We start from the raw sequence: 18,217 nt of genomic DNA on the forward strand, positions 1-18,217 counted from the left end.
CCTACCTATTCTACTACATTAGTGTTGGATGCTTCCTATCTATCCTACCTACAATTAAAATTATGCCTATCTAACCTACCTATATAGCTACGTAATGTAATTGTGTGTGTGTGCGTGTGCGTGTGAGCATTCTTACTTAATGTTAAATTACAGATAAAAACTGAGAAAAAAGAATAAAACGTATCCCAGCCAGACGTGTATTCATTGCCACTGAATGAATGAACGTAGCCTGACACATTCCATGATGAACTCCTCTGGAAGCTCCAGTCTGAATGAAATAAATAAAATGAAAAAAATTTATTTATTTGATTTAATTTAAATGAAAATAGAAAATCGAGCCAGCCGGAAAAGCCAACCAACTGGCAAAGAAAGGAACCGCAAAGAAACAATAAAACGAACCCCAGCCAGGCGTGCATTTTTTGCCACTGAATGAACGAACGTAGCGGGACATCACAACCATTCTGATCTTCCACGATGAACTCCTCTGAAAGCTTAAACCTGAATGAAGGAACCTGAATGAACTTAAATGATTGGAAAAATCTTATTTAATTAATTGATTTAAATGAAAATAGAGAAACGCAAAGAAGCCGACCGGTCGGCAAAGAAAAGAACCTCTAAGAAGAGATAACTCTATATAACTCTATATAACTCTATATAACTCTATATAACTCTATATAACTCTATATAACTCTATATAACTCTATATAACTCTATATAACTCTATATAACTCTATATAACTCTATATAACTCTATATAACTCTATATAACTCTATATAACTCTATATAACTCTATATAACTCTATATAACTCTATATAACTCTATATAACTCTATATAACTCTATATAACTCTATATAACTCTATATAACTCTATATAACTCTATATAACTCTATATAACTCTATATAACTCTATATAACTCTATATAACTCTATATAACCATGCATACTACCACATTCAATCAATAAAAATCCCACTAAACCCAGGAACCACCGCGTACCTGTTATATGTATGGTGTGAAACAAAACAAAAAAAAACAAAAAACACACCAAGTAGAGTAAAAGAATAGAAGTCCCTAACCTACCTATGTAACTAAATTACCTTATGCCCTAGCCTACCTATATAATAAATTAATCTCAATCTCACCTACCTATGTTTAATTAACTTAACTCAAGACTCATGAAGAAAGAGAAAAAGGAGTAAAACAGAACATAAAATACTACCACACAAACAAACATGATGTATGTATGTATGTATGTATGTATGTATGTATGTATGTATGTATGCAGGAGCAACCGCTAAAGAATCCACCTAAAATATAAAAAAAATACAAAATACAAACACACAAACCACAGACATGCAAACTCTATATAACTCTATATAATAAAATAAATAAAATAAAAAAAAATAAATTAGATCAGGCAGACCGCTTCAAGCCTTAAGCGAGGCAGAATGCCTGATCTGATTTTCATGCTGTCTCAGCTCCTATTTATACTAGTTTCAACAATACATTCGCATCATTTCAATCATTCACATCAGTAAAAAACTTTTTTAATGTATGTAGTACACTATTATACAGTCTTAACAACAATGTTAACCGTACTAAATTGACATCAACGATATATATTATATAAATTCATTATAAAAGCAGCAGTGATCAATGCTATATATGTAGGCACGCAGTTCAAATTTTTCGGGGAGAATTCAAAATAGTTTGAGACCACACCTTGCTTAACATTCAATTCCAAGCGAGCCAAGCCAAGCTGAGCTAATAAGCGTAGATTTATAAGCGCTTTTCTATTAAAATTTTGCTCGCTTTATATATATAGTATATAAATTCATTATTGAAGCAACAGTAATCAGTGCTACATATGTGCGCACGCAGTTCAAATTTTTCTGGGAGAATTCCAAATTGTTTGAGACCACACCTAGCTTAACATCCAATTTCAAGACGAGCCAAGCTGAGCCAATATGCGTAGATTTATAAGCGCTTTTATATTAAACTTTTGCTCGCTTTATATACGAATATCCCAATATAACAAATTTTCCATCCTATTTTAAAAATTTTCATTGATGCTTTTTAATTAGTCAGGTCAAAATCATCATCATCGATATCGCGGTGAAATCAAATTGAAAATTTTTTAATAATTGTTGATAAAAGTAACATATACATTATTATTATTATTACGGAAATTTATATACGGCGCTTTTTTATTGTTGAATCTCAAAAGCGCTACTAAATCATAGACAAATAAGACGGACATTCATTGTGCAAATAAATAAGTTTTAAGTTGACTTCGAAATTGTAAATATGATAGGTTAGGGTCACGTAAGTATGGAGGTAAACCATTCCAAACAATCGGGCCAAGAACCGCAAAGTTGCGGGAACCCGTCACCAACTTTGTGGTCGGGATAAAAAACAAATTGCGCTCGGTTGATCGGAAGGAATATTTTGAAAAATGAGATTTGTATGATTCCAATCTATCGATGAGGTAGGGAGGTGCTGTATTATTGACACATTTAAACATCAAAACTGCCAACTTGAAGGAAACACGTTTTTCAACCCTCAACCAGTGCAACCTGTTCAAAATACACACACACACACACACACACACACACACACACACACACACACACACACACACACATATATATATATATATATATATATATAGTAAAAAGTTTAAATTTTTTCGAGAGAATTCAAAATAATTTAAAACTACACATAACACAATTGTACAACTTAAATGTGTAAATACAATATTATAAATGTATTATAACTACGTATATATATATATATATATATATATATATATATATATATATATATATATTTCTTTATTTAGTTTTGCCTGCGTATGATATTTGGTTAAATTTATTTGATAGGAATTGAATATAACCTTTATACAGGCTGATCAACTACCATCTAGTGAAATAACTACTGTAAACATGACGTCATTTCCCCCAACGATTTCTCAACGATATACCCATCCTATTTTATAAATTTTATTTGATGTTTTTTAATTAGTCAGGTCAAAATCATCATCATCATCGATATCGCAATGAAATCAAATTGAGAATTTTTTAAATTAAAAAAAAAAGTATTTTTATTCATTTTATGATACTATTTTGCTCAATAAGATACTGTTTGATACATATAACTAGAATAAATATAACGGCCTTCGCTCACTTTCAACGGTTGAACAAGGAGCTTACTTCTGGAGGGGAGATGGAGGGTGATTTTTTTATCGTTCGAGTCAAAAGTTACGATAGTATGTATATTTACTAATTACGGAATATTGCTTTTATTTAAAATGTTAAAATTTTATTTTTTTAAATTGTTATTCAATATGGTAATTAATTACTTTTATTTGGTATAAATTTAAACAAATAAAATCGACATTACCGAAAATAATTAAAAGTTGCAAAAATTGAGGTTCTTTGCATATCCCTGCTTCAACCCATAAGAAAGTGTTGTTTAATGGTAAATAGGCCTCCCCTTGGACTAATGTTATATTTTCTACAATGGCGGTATTTTTAAATTGAAACATAAACTTCGTTTAAAATTTTATTTTAAAAATTCATTTAAAATTTTTTCTTTTTTTAATATTTTGCTTTTACCGTTTTAATAATAATAAACAAAAACTAACTATTAATAAATTATTATAAATAAACTGGTAGAAATTTTTTGTAGAAATTATTGATCTGTTTCATTCATTCCGTCACGATTGTCCGGACGGACGTTAATTAAGGTGACCCAGTATGGCAGACAACAGCAAAGATGGCGGGTACGATCATAATCAGCATCGCGATGCAGAGATTGAAAGATTGAAATTCGTGATCTCACAGATGAAAGATTCAGATGATTATTACAAGAAACAACTGGAGACTGTTTCCAATGAATCTGATTCTAAAATATCAGTTTGTCGTGCATTTATTAAATTTTTAATTTTTTAAATTAAATAATATTTTATATTATGAATAATGCATATGTTATATATATATATATATATATATATATATATATATATATATATATATATATTATATAAGTGTGTATGTTATTGTTTTGTTTTATAATAATCTTGAAATATGTAAAATAAATAATATCAGTAGTATAAATTATAAAATATAAGCTTTGGATTTTAAAGTTATATAATCTTTTTTAACATTCTTAAATATTGCTTATTTATTCACTTATATATTTATTTATTCTTCTAATTTTTTGTTTTTTTTTTTGTTCCGCAGAAACTATACCAAGAAAGATACGCTCTCCAATTAAAAGTAGACAATCAATCAAATCAAATTAAAAACCTCCAAGAGGACATTGAAAACTATGAAAAAAGTTCAGAGAAAGAGAAGAAAAGTGCCATAACTGAGCTGACAAAAAAGTTTCAAGAAATGACGGACAAACAAAAATTTGACCTTCAATTCCTGACAGAGGAGTTAGAGCAATCAAAACTTCTCTATGGCAAGGCCCAGGTCGAAGTTCAAAGGTTAAAAGAGCAGGTTGTTGATTTGAGGAGACAGTTAAATGATAACATCACTAGTCAACAGCAGATGGCATCAGTTTCATCTTCAGATGATAATGAAATTGTAGAAATCTTACAGCGTGAGAAGGTAATGACAATAATTATTATAATATAATTATTGTTAATAATATTAATAGGTAATGACAATATTTATTATAATATAATTAGTGTTAATAAAATTATTATTGTCATAAATTATGATTAATATTGTAACTAATCCTCCAATAGCAAGACCTCTTAGTAAAGAATAATAAGTTAGAATCAAGGGTTGATGATTTAGCAGGTGAGCTATCTGCTTTAAAATATCAACTAAAGTGTAAGGATGGTGAGTTAGTGCAGTCAAATTGTGAAATAACCTCACTGTACAATGAGAAAGAGGTTTGTTTGTGTGTATTTATTTGTGTGTCTGTCTGTGTCTAAGTTCTTGTGTGTGTTTTGTAATGTTTGTTGAATGCATGTATGTGTGTTAATAATTGTAGACATGCTTTTTCTGACTGATTAGTTAACTAACTGATTGATTGATTTTTGGGGGTTGCTAGAATGAATAATTGATTGATTGGTTGATTAATTGATTAATTGATTGATTGATTGACAACTCTTCCAATTCGTCCATTTCTTCAGAGATTGTTAGACAAAATAAAAGAATTAAGCACGGAACTGGATGTTGCCACCATGCAATCCGATAAGAACTTGGCCAGGGGAAATTCACTTTTTGCAGAGGTCACCACCATTATTATTTATTATCATTATTATAATTATTATTTTTATTACTATTTTTAGGTGGAAGATAGAAGGGTAGAAGTGGAGAAACGACTTATCGAGTTGAGGATTGAGAACGATTCATTGAAGACAAAGCTGAAGCTATCCAGGGAATCTTATAACCAGATTAAGGTTGGTTGGTTGGTTGATTGATTGATTGATTAATTTTTTAATTTTTTGATCAATTGGAGGATAATTGGTTGGTTGATTGAAGGATAGATCAGATGATTGATTAAATGATTCGTTGATTGATTAAATGATTGGTTGATTGATTAAATCTAATTAAATTAAATGATTGATTTATTAGTTGACTGATGAATGGACACACACACACACACACACACACACACGCACGCACACACACACTCACACATGAATTTTGCCACTTCATTCTTTAACTCTAACTTATTCGTTAAAACAAATAAACACAAACCTCACGTGAACACAACAGATGCAGTTATCAGCACTGTGGAGCATCGAATCAGTTGATAAATACAAGGAGAGGCATGATCGGTTGAACACTGAACTGAATTACCTGGCTGAAGAGAACAGGTCGCTGATCTCAAAGGTCGCCCAATTGGAAGCCAGCAAAGTAGGTCAAATTGTTTATTTTGGTTTGGTTTTGTGTTGCTGTGTTTCTTTGCTTATTTCAGTTTAATTGACGGTTTTTGTAGTTTTGTGTTGTGTTGTGGTGTTTTAGTTTTACACTGAGAAATGTTTTTTTTATTACTTTGAATTGAAAGTCTCAGTTGGAAGGGATGGGTGATGCTGTTGCTTCCGCAGGAAACAATGCTGGCACTAGGAATTATCAACTCCTCTATGAGTTTAAGGAGTTAGTGCTATTCATCTCTTTTCTCTTTCTCTCTCTCACTCTTTCTCTCGCTCACCATCTTTTTTACTTTCTCTATTTAAACCACTCGTAACTCTTGTTTCTGTTTCTTTCCTCACAAGCCATGCCCAGTGGCGGATGTGGAGGACTGTGTGGTTAAAAGTCAGTAAAATTAATTTTTTTCACAAGAAAAACCCCATTTTAAGGAAAAAATTGACCAGAAGTTGATGTGATAAGCAAAAAATAGGTTGTCAGTCTTATTTTAGATGCACTACAACGAATTCTGTTAGTTTCTTGACTCCCTGTTGAATTTTGAAATTTAAACATTTTTAAAAATTTTGGCCCATCCCCTCTAAAGTTGTCTATCCTCTCTCTCTCTCCTTTTTCTTTCTCTCTCCACATCCCCACGTAGACTTGTTTGTGTATTTGATAAATTTTTCATAAAATTGAAGTTTATTTCTCCATCAAATAACTTATCCCCAACGAACAACAGAAATGAAGCAAAGAACCTGGCAGCAGACCTGCAGACGAAGAGGATGATGCTGCTAGTAAGAGAAGATGCCTTAAGAAAGGCAGAACTCGAACTACATAACACAAAACTCGAGCTGATTGCTGCCCAATCCAGCAAAGCTAAGCTAGAAATCAAGTATAAAGAGCTAGTTACAAAGTATGAGCCGGGTGAGTCCATTTCTCTGACTGTGTTGTTTTTGAGGGGTGGACCAGAGGATGATTTTTTTTCTGTTATTCATTCATCTGTTCATTCATTCATTCCAGATGTAGTAAGTTTAACTCTAATATTTAAGCGTTATTTAAGTATTTTACACTAAATTGTTTTGTGTTTTCAATACTATTTTGGAATGTTTAGTAATTTTTAATAATGTTTAATATTGTCCAACGAAGTTTGATAAGTATATCGTTTCGTTTATTTTTAACAGAAAACCTCCAAATGAGTAAGAAACCCAAGCAGGAGTTTGTCACTGAAAAGCTGAACTTTCCTTCCAGGAAAAAATTTCAAATTAGTGACACAACAACATCAATAACGACGACATCAACTACATTTACATCAGCAACGACATCAGCTATGACATCAATTACATTGTCTGTAACATCAACTTCATCATCTACTGCTGCTGCTGCTTCTGCTGCTGCTACAATTACTTCATCACTGACAATGACATCAAAGTCCTCAACACTTCCTTCATCTAATACTGCTATGGAATCAACAACATCATTACATTGTCTCATGACATCAGCGGCACCAGTGACGTCATCAACAATAACATCAACCAATTTATCCACCAAAATTATTTCTACTATTTTTCCATCAATAAATTCTTCATTTAAACCATATGTCAATGACAAAAATAACAAGGTGAATGATGATGATGACAATTCTGCTGCTGCTACTGCTGTGGCTAATACCACTGCTACAGCTGCTACTACTTCAACTACTACTGCTGCTTCTGCTACACCTACTTTTACTTCTACTACTACTACCACTACTACTACTACTACTACTACTACTGTTGTTGCTGCTACCAGTACATGTGTAAAACAAAAGAGTAGAATTCCGAAGTTTTTACTTCCTGCTAGTAATATTACTGCTAATACTACTGCTGCTTCTACTACTGTTGCTGCTACTACTACAGCTGCCACTTCTATCTTAAAGAATAACAATAAAGAGAATTTGAAGTCAGCTGAAGGTGGTGACGCTAACAAAAATGTTCTCGTCAATTATAAACGTAATGCAGAAGAGGCTAAGGATTTCAGCAACGATGAAATCACCACAGATTTTGATGACGCTCTTGATGACGAAAATTTTAAGAGTAGAAAAAAAAATGACCATGATGATGATGGTGACGATGATGACGACGATGATGCTGGTAACGTTTTTATTGATATTAAAAGTCACCCAACTCACAACATTCTCATAGATCAAATTAACCTTTCCCATCCTAAGCAAGATTTTCTCAAAGTAACTTATAATACTAATGCTACTGCTGCTGCTACTACCGCTACTGCTACTACTACCGCTACTGCTACTACTACCGCTACTACTACTACTAATTATGATGGTAGTACTGCTACTACTGCTGTTGCTAGCGTGTCGTCATCATCATCATTATCAGAGATTATGCCAGCAAAGAAAGTTAAAAAAGTAAATTTTTCAAGTGAATCAAAAGGCAATAATGATGACGACGACGACGATGATGGTGGCGATAATAAAAGTGGTAATTTAAAGAAGTCGATTGATGAATGTAAAATTAATTAGTTAAGTAATTGATTTTTAAATTTTAGCTGGATTAAAAGGTCCTTTAATTGAATGCTAATTAGGTTACATTAGATTTATTTGAATTTAAACTGAATTTGTTTAACATTTCTTGTGCTTTAACAACGTTTCACTTGCTTGACAAACGTTTCACAATTTTTTCCATTTTATGATTGAAAAGATGTTCAGTCTGTTTGTTCTTTTCTTCTCTAGATTTATTTTTTATACATGAAATAACGTTTTCAATGTTTTTAATTATTTTCAATCTTTGCATACATGCAAAGTGTTAAACAACTCCGTACTGATTGATAAATGAATGGGTTAAATAAATAAATAAACGAATGAATGGATTGAACGAATGATTGAATGTATGTACTTGTACATCAGTAAATTTGTACATTAATGTGACTAGTGTTTATAAACGGGCCAGTGAAACTTAAAAACTCAAACGACATGTTATATTTAACTTTTTGTTATATTTTGATTGAAGAAACTACAAAACGTTAACTTTTTATAGATTTAGAGTCATTATAAAAAATGGTTTTTTTGGTGGAAATAACTTAGAATTTTCAATTTCACGAAAAATTTTGTCAAAGAAAAAAGTTGAACGCCTAATAAATGGAATTGAAAATTGTTTTCAAATTTAACTGCTTTGTGCGAAATTTCATTCCAGTTAAGTTAAAATGCTTCTCTAAGACATAACGCTAATTTAACACTAATCAGGACAACATCTTCAGGGACCACCGAAATATTTTATTTTTTAAATTTATTTATTTCAAGAAATATTTGTCGTTTTAGTTTCGTTAAATTAAAATATGGACCGCCAGTTAAAAGAGTTAGAACAGTTAGGTGAGGTTCAAGAAGATGCCCATGGGAAGCTGGACTATGCAAATGAAGGTTTTAAAACTTAATTAACCGCACGCTTGCTTCAATACTAATTTTTTTTTTCTAACTCAACTAACTGTTACTGTTACTTACCAAAAAGCTAATTTTTAAAATGGGAGTTTTTGTTTAAAATTAAAAAAATTAACTTTTAGTTTTTAGAGATATTACATAATAATAATAATAATAATAATAATATAATTATATAAATTTTTGATTGAATATTTTGTTACCATTTTTGTGTTTAAATGTCTGAAGCAATAATGACTACTAATACTAATGTGATAATATATAGTATATACTATAGTTTAATAATGCTATTAAAAATTAAACTAAAATGTTTAAAAAAATATTAATAACCATTTAGTAATTAGTTCTTGTAACTGTTATTAAAATTAAACATGTAGATGCATCTTTTGTTGCATTGGCACCATCCGACAACAACGCAGCTGCTTCTTTATCATTATCACTGGTGGTTGGTGATAATACAACCAAGTCAAAAGCTCTCTCAGCTGATGCTCCAGAATTCTATCCAAAGAACTTTATATTAGAACTGGTTTGATACCATTTTAATATTTTGCATAATTTCTATGTTTTTCAGATAGTATAATAAACTAATAACTCTTTATCTAAATTTGTTTTTGCATCTACATCTTATAAAAAAAAGTCCTAATTAAGATATGACTAAAAATAAAAACATTTTGTAGCCTGTTGGGTTAGACCCACTAACTCTGAACGACGACGACAGACATCAAAACAGTCCTCATAGCACATTGGCCGGCATGACTTTGGAGCAGTTGAAACAGAATGAGCTTATCCTTCGAGATTTAAGACAGGGCATACAGATGTTCACCAACGATCCTGGAAATTTTGAACAATTCATGCCATTCCTGGCCAGGAAGTTGGCAGCTTTGATATCAGCAGGCGACCATTCATTTATGTCTGTCATTGAGGAGATATTTACTCAAGTTGGTTATTAATTGTTTAGCTGGTTCGTCAGTTGATTGATTGGTTGGTTCATAGGCTGGCTGGTTGGTTGGTTGATTGGTTGGTTGTAGTGGTAATGATTTATTATTCCTATATATTAATAACTATTAACCATGATTACTTATAATTATGAAGATAAATTATGATTCATTCATTCATACATTTTTTCCCATCAGTCAATTGAGGAGGTGAATTTTAGGTACACAGGCGCCAGAATGTGTAACTATCTCTCTCATAGTGAGGAAAGAGCTTTTGATGATTTCCAGCGACTTTTTTTAGCCAGGTTGGCTGGCTGGTTGATTGGATGGCTGGCTGGCTGGTTGATTGGTTGGCTGGCTGGTTGGTTGATTAGTTTGATTGTTAGTTGGTTGGTTTGTTTGTTGTTTGGTTGGATAGTTGGTTTACAGATCGCTTGATTTGTTGGTTGATTGGTTTCATTGATAAAGATATTTTCAATGTTATCTTATTTTTTGTCAGATGTGAGCAGGAGTATGATGAAATCCTCTCACCTCGACCTACTTCCTTAGCACATATCATCGGCTACTCACTTTTTGTCGGAGAACTCTTGCTCAATATGAAGGTGACGATGATGATGATGATGACCTACCTTGGTGGTTGTGATGATGATGGTGGTGGTGAAGATGGTGATAGTGATGGTGATGTTGTTATTTGTGACGATGATGATACACGCTCATTCAATCGTTCTTTCATCCATCTATTCATTCGTCAATAACTACTACTGAAACAGCAGCAACAACAACAACAAAATGAACACCAACAACAAAACCAGGACGTGTCGACAAACGAAGTCATCCCCCAGTTCTCGAATCAGATTGGCAACTTGCTAATGTACCTGCTGAATGACCATTCGAAGGAGGCTCTTATGTGCTGTGTGCAGTTGCTTAAGGTTTGTGGTGTTGTTGTTGTTTTAGACGTTTGTATGGCATTTGGGGTGATGGTGCTGTGAAATCAACATTTTCTAGGCAAAATACACTCCCTATTTCAATCCCAACTCTATTTAATAGTTTGTTTCATTTCTCTGTTTTAACTGCAGTTGTATACGCTATGCATACAATCAACTCCAACTCGTCATAATTATTGTTGTATCATTCATAATTTCAGAATAAATATAGTTATAATAGTTATTGTCCTGGTTATGACATTAAACTGACCCTCACTGCCTTGTGAGTGATGTTGGATCATCAAAGGCAGGGCCCACCGCTTATAACTGTGGTTGCGTAAGGAAGGGCGTCCTGCGTAAAAATTAGCCAAATAAATTACTTATGATGGAATGGCCTCGAGGGGTATTTCGGTTTCATCATAGGTAGTCAAACGGCAACCCCCGATCTCGGGGAAAATGTCGTCTAAATGTGTGTTGTTGTTGTATAATAGTTATTGCTCTTGGATTATTTTATAATTATTAGTTTGTATCTATAAATTGTTTGACAGCTGACAGGAGCAGTGCTAGAGGAGAGCCTGCCCAGCTTAAACGACATCTTCAATAAGATGAACACCATCGTCAACGAACAATCCTTGCCTCAGTTAGTGTTTCACACGCACGCACGCGCATACACACAGGTATATGCACGTACACACGCACGCACACACGCGCGCACGAACAAACTAGCGTTACATGTGACCATGTACATTGTATAATCAGTGCCTATTTTCATGCAAGACACACACACACAGACAGTTGCATACTGCACATACACACACACAAACACACAGACACTTGCATGCTGCACGTACACAACACACACGCAAACTATCACGCCCGCCAGAAACCTGCTCTGTCTAATGCAGTCAGTGATGAATCAGCGCCTAAACAACTGGGGACAGCAGCAGCAGCAACAGCAGTCGCAGCATTCTACGGAGCCATTCATCGGGGCTGGAGCCGGAGATAGTTTTGATTCGCCGGTTGATGATGAGAATCCTATTAATCTGGTTGGTTGGTTGGTTGGTTGGTTTGTTTGTTTGTTTGTTTGTTCAGTCAGTTTGGTTAGTTAATTGGCCATATGTTTGTGGTGCGTGTGTGTGTGCGTGCGTACGTGTGTGTGTGATATTATTGTCCGGTTTTTAATACTGTTTTTTGACGTTGCTTCTAATTAATGTACTCTACTGAATGAAAGATTTTCTAAATTGAATCCAACTGCAGACCGGCAACGAGCTGTACAATGACAGCTCCTTCTCATCAGATGAAAGAGAGATGGCCAGCCTAATGGAGGAATGCAACGAACGGGGGTGAGTTGTGATGATGATGAGGGATGTGATGATGAGGGATGTGATGATGGTGATGTCGATAGTTATGAGGATGATGATGATTGGTGGTGTTGGAGAGAGAGAGAGAGAGAGGGAGAGAGAGAGAGGGAGAGAGAGAGAGGGAGAGAGAGGTGGCAAAACATACGGTGAAGTGATAAACAGAGGTGAATTTGGATGGCGGTGATGATGGTAGATATGATGATGATGGTAGTTATGATGATGGTGATGGTGGTAGTTATGATGATGATGATGATGATGATGATTCCACCACCAGTAGCAGCTTAGCTGACCAGTATTGGATAGGTGATCAGAAGATGGACAATGAAACGGCGACGGCGTTCGAGCAGTTCATGCAGGAATCTGAGATAGTTGCCATGAACTTGCAGCAGCAGCCACAGCAGCTGCAACAACAACCATATCACTACCAGCACCAACACGACCAACAGCATCGAGACAACTACAGCTACGACTACAACAACCACTGCAGTAGTAGTAGTAGTAGTAGTGGTAGAGGCGGCAACTTCGAAGCAAGCGCCTCGAGTGTTAGTGGGAGCAGTAGTAGTGGTGGTAACTTCATCGACCGCACCAGCCTCAACAACAACAACGCAGACGTCAGTGCTGATTATTACCATAACTATTACAACAACAACGTAAACAACGTCGTTGCTTATGATTACAACAACAGCAGACTCAGCAGAAGCAATCACTACAACGGTTACAACACTCGTTACAACAACAGTCGCGGTTATGATAATGATTACGATGCTAGCGGTCATCATCATCTTCATCAACATTACTACCATTCGCAGCAGCAGCAACAGCAACAGCGTTATCACTATGGCAGCAGCAGCAACCACTACCACAACAACAACAACAATTATCAACGCTTCAACAACAACAACAGCAACGTCAACAGCAGCAGCGACAACAGCAACAGCAACAACATCGATGACAGTGGTTGTAGTCGTTTCGATGGGCAGCATTATAACTGATTGATAGACAATAATTGATTGGTTGTTGTTGTTATTATTATTATTATTATTGCTGTTGCTTTATTATTATTGTTATTATTATTATTGTTGTTGTTGTTTTTACTATAAATATGGCCATTATATTTTACTGAAAGAATTTATTTATACATATATAGGCATGACTCATTTTCGGCACATTCTAGACTTACTTTCAATGGAAAGATTGTTGAGATGAATAGTGAGTGCATGAATGAGTGAATGAATGAATGAATGAATGATTGATTGATTGATTGATTGAATGAATGAATAATCAGATAAATAGATATTGTTTATTTATTTATGTAATACTATCTAAATTATTCAGGTCATTCTATAATATTAAGAGATGTGTGCTTGCATTAGTATGTGTATGTATTTGTGTGTGTGTGTGTTTGTTTGTGTGTATTTGTGTGTGTGTGTGTGTGTGTGCGCGTGTATGTTTATGTATGTACGTACGTAAATAGGAGTGTGTGTGTGTGTGTGTGTGGTGTGTGTGTGTTTTATTTTCGTATTCTCATATTAATCTCATTCCTTTTAAATGGTTCTTCGTTTGTTATAACATTAACTTATCCCAAATATATATATATATATATATATATATATATATATATATATATATATATATATATATGAGTGTGTGTGTGTTTATGTAAGTGTGTGTGTGTGTGTGTGTGTAAGTGTGCGTGTGTATGTAATTACTTACTACTAAAGTTATTAAAAATCTTTAGGATAAATTTTCATAATGATCAATTAGAGGAGATGATGATATAATTGTTTCAGTCATTTATTGTCATTATTATTTTAGAATAATTATAGTTTTAGAATAATTATAGTTTTAGAATAATTATTAATTTAGAATAATTATTATTTTAGATTAATTATTATTTTAGAATAATTATTATTTTAGAATAACTATTATTTTAGAATAACTATCATTTTAGAATAATTATTACTATAGAATAGTTATTATTTTATAATATTAATAATGAGGATGATGATGGGGATGGTGTTTGTTGGCTGATTGGTTAGCAAGGAATGATATTTTATCATAATAAGGTTGTATGTATTTTGCTAGTAGCTTGTGTTCCAGCCTTCATTTTTTTGTGTGCGTTACTGATGGAGTTATTTTCTAAAATAGATCTCATATATGTTTGTATGTGCGTGCGTGTGTGTGTGTGTGTGTTTGTGTATATATTTATGTATGTGTGTGTGTGTGTGTGTGTGTGTGTGTTTGTGTGTATGTATTCACGTATGTATTTATGTATGAGTGTGTGTGTGTGTTTGTGTGTGTGTGCGTGTGTGTAGTTGCATGATCTTTATCAATGTCAAGATCCATGATGAATTTATGATCCTAGCTATTTTATTTATGATCCTAACATAGAGCTATTTTATACTAGTTCACACATGCGTTTGCATGTTTGTTTGTTTTTTACTGTCTTGGTGTGTTGTTTATTTTATGGTGTAACGTTTTTTTGGTGTCTTCGTTCGTTTCATCTTCATCATCATTTTATCTCTCATCGGCGTTCTAACACACACACTCACACACAAACACTCTCACATACACAAACACACACGCGCACACACTCATATTTAGAGTCTGTGTAATATATGCTTGTATAGTGTGTATTTTCTTCAAAAAAAATGTCAAGGATTCTAGTATATTTCTCTCTCTTTTTTGTAGAATTTGTCGTTTCTATTGCAGTTTTTGTTTTTAAAAGGAGAAATAACCCATGGTGAGGATGTTGATGATGGAATAATGGTCATTATATTTTCCCCATTCTCCATCATCTCCATAACTTATGATGATGGCGACGACGATGATGATAATTTTATCTCTCTTATCATCATCATTTTCATCGTCGTCATTCTTAATGCTTTCTCAGCTCCTATTTATATTCGCTTGAACCAGACATCCCATGGGTATATATAATATATACATGGATATATATATATATATATATATATATATATATATATATATATATAGTATATCCATGATACATCCTCATCATTTCAACCATTCACGTCAGCCAAAAGTTTTTTTTTTTTTTTTTCAAGTGTAGTACGTAATACACTGCTTTTTTTGAATTGAAACAATGAGAGAGAAAGATATCAATATAATAACGTATAAGAATGTATAGCAGTGTATTACAATCAGTCTTTGAAGTGGGTCTCTGGAGGCCCAGTTTGAAGATTGATTAAAAATACACTGCTATACATTCTTATAAGTTATTATATTGATATCTTTTCTCTTATTGTTTCAATTCAAAATGTGGATGAATGTTAACATTCTAGAGTTACATTCACATTTATTTGTCAAAAATATATGGCAGCAAACCTTTAATTATATTTATAATAATAAAATTATTATTATTTATAATATATTAATTATTATTCTTACTTATAATATAATTATTGTTACAACCATTCGATATTATCTGTGTATTTATTTTTTAATGTAATATTTTATTTGAACTTGGGACTGTTTGATTTACTAGATGTTTGCTTTTTCTATTTTTCGTAAAAAAACAAGAATAAGACTTTATTAAATTTATTTTTATTGTCACTGTTACTATTATTTATTGTTATTATTATTGTTATTATTATTATTGTGATTAATTTGTTCGTTTGAATGGTTGGCTATAAGTGATGTAATATGTATCTACCAGAAAATAAAATTGAAAAAATTGTATTTGGATTTTGTCGAATTTATTTTGTTTAATAATGATTAGTAAATATTTAATTAAATGCCAAATTAATTGTTTAATTTGTTGATTAATTAGTGATAATAAAGGTAACAATCTTCTTTGGCGACCATCAACATGCATTCTGTTTTGTTCATGTTAATTTGCAAGCCTTTCCTTTCACTTTCAATAACCTGTTTGGAAACAATTGTTTGCAGTTCTTTCATTGAATCTGCTATAAGAGATGTATTCATCAGCATATCTTAAATTGTTAATATTCATGCCTCCACTGTGTATTCCAAGTGGATCTTCTATCTTTCTCACTGTAGAGATTGTACAGGTCTGGAGAGAATACTCAGCCTTGCCTAACACCTTCCTTTATTTCGACAAAACTAGTCATCATGTTACTAACTTTCATTACTGCTCTTATTTCCCAATAGAGATTTTTGATAACTCTCGTGTCTTTTCCATCAATGTCCAAATTTTTCAATATTTCCGTGAGCTCCACTGTTTCACGCTATCAAAAGCTTTGTAGTAATCGACAGAACATATTAACAGGTCTTTCTTCATTTCAATCGCTCGTTCACATTGGCCATTAGAATTTCTGATCTGGTTTTGCTTGAATACGAAGCAAAGGTAATTTTTAATAAATATTTGTAGGTACATCTCCGTTATCAGATGTTTTTTTAGCCATTTTGGGAATTTTTAACATTTTAGTGATCAGAAATCGCTTAGAAATTTATTTAATTTCACATTTTCCGAGTTTACGTTTTTAAAATTAAAACAATTAAAAAACGATTTTTAAAATTAAAATCTTAATTTAAATGATTTTAGCAAATTAATTTGCGCAACCATGATGAACACTCGTCCAACGTCAAACATTGTCACTAGCCAACAACAGCACCAGCAGCAACAACAGTATTTTAACAACAATTCCGTAGCGATTAGGCAGGAGATACAGAGGTTTGAGAGCGTACACCCCAGTATTTACGCCATCTATGATCTAATTGAGGCCATTCCTGATTTGTTAGTGCAACAGCAGCTGAGAGAACATGTTGTTTGTATTGAAGGTGATTGAATTTTTTATTTTTATCTGCCTCTTCAATAATTAATTGATTAGTTAAAAAAATTATTAATTAGTTAATTAATTAACATATTAATGAATGATTAATCAATACATGTAGAAAAACTTTCTTAAACTTCTGAGAAACCTTAGTTTTCATAAATTTGTTTGATTTATTATTTCATTTGGTTTTTTATTAATTTGTTCAATAATCAAATTCAAATGGCATCAAAGATTGTTTTTTGACATAAGTTTTTCATTAATATAACTACTACATGCATTTTAATGAAAAAAAAATTAGTGTAAAGTAAAAGTAAACCTATTAAATAATACTAACTTCTTTTAAGATTCCTTTGTAAACAGCCAAGAATGGACCTTAAGTAGGGCTGTGCCAGATCTAAAACTAGTTAGTATACACACACACGCACACGCACGCACGCACACACACTCGCACACACTTGCGCGCGCACACACACACACACATTCAAACACACAAAAATACAAATAATGTAGGGTATTCTTGGTACTGTTAATAGTGGCAAGTCTGCACTGGTGCATAGGTATTTGACTGGTACATATCTACAGGATGAGTCGCCTGAAGGTTTGTTATTATTATTGAATTTATTATTATTATTATTATTATTATTATTATTATTATTATTATTATTATTATTATTAGTGGTAGTGGTAGTGGTAGTAGTAGTCGTAGTAGTAGTAGTAGTAGTTGTAGTAGTCGTAGTAGTAGTAGTAGTTGTAGTTGTAGTTGTAGTAGTAGTTGTAGTAGTAGTAGTAGTAGCAGTAGCAGTAGCAGTAGTAGTAGTAGTAGTAGTAGTTGTAGTAGTAGTTGTAGTAGTAGTTGTAGTAGTAGTAGTTGTAGTAGTTGTAGTAGTAGTAGTTGTAGTAGTAGTAGTTGTAGTAGTAGTAGTTATAGTTGTAGTAGT

The 18,217-nt window shown here is 32.7% G+C and overlaps 3 protein-coding genes across 3 annotated transcripts in view; 2 read left to right on the forward strand and 1 right to left on the reverse strand.

Annotated features, from left to right (window-relative positions):
• HELRODRAFT_180556 (hypothetical protein) overlaps positions 1-416 on the reverse strand; it is a gene marked incomplete at both ends in the record, with an annotated part of 5,495 nt that extends 5,079 nt beyond the window's left edge. Inside the window, 2 exons of the mRNA XM_009029851.1 lie at positions 225-268; positions 361-416. Of these exons, the coding sequence (XP_009028099.1) occupies positions 225-268; positions 361-416 (100 nt within the window). The remainder of the gene's footprint in view (positions 1-224; positions 269-360) is intronic.
• Positions 417-9,203: 8,787 nt separating this feature from the next.
• HELRODRAFT_193918 (hypothetical protein) lies at positions 9,204-14,222 on the forward strand (the record flags this gene model as incomplete). Its single annotated transcript, XM_009029852.1, has 11 exons — positions 9,204-9,285; positions 9,678-9,826; positions 9,978-10,238; positions 10,434-10,540; positions 10,735-10,837; positions 11,048-11,164; positions 11,707-11,798; positions 12,042-12,204; positions 12,416-12,501; positions 12,794-13,973; positions 14,002-14,222. 10 exons carry the CDS (start codon positions 9,204-9,206, stop codon positions 13,509-13,511), a joined length of 1,878 nt encoding a protein of 625 aa, XP_009028100.1. The 3' UTR covers positions 13,512-13,973; positions 14,002-14,222.
• Positions 14,223-17,069: 2,847 nt separating this feature from the next.
• The window catches only part of HELRODRAFT_180559 (hypothetical protein), a gene marked incomplete at both ends in the record, with an annotated part of 7,287 nt that continues 6,139 nt past the window's right edge, over positions 17,070-18,217 (forward strand). Inside the window, 2 exons of the mRNA XM_009029853.1 lie at positions 17,070-17,267; positions 17,790-17,877. Of these exons, the coding sequence (XP_009028101.1) occupies positions 17,070-17,267; positions 17,790-17,877 (286 nt within the window). The remainder of the gene's footprint in view (positions 17,268-17,789; positions 17,878-18,217) is intronic.

This window comes from Helobdella robusta (genome assembly GCF_000326865.2).
Source record: "Helobdella robusta unplaced genomic scaffold HELROscaffold_62, whole genome shotgun sequence".
Taxonomy (NCBI): domain Eukaryota; kingdom Metazoa; phylum Annelida; class Clitellata; order Rhynchobdellida; family Glossiphoniidae; genus Helobdella; species Helobdella robusta.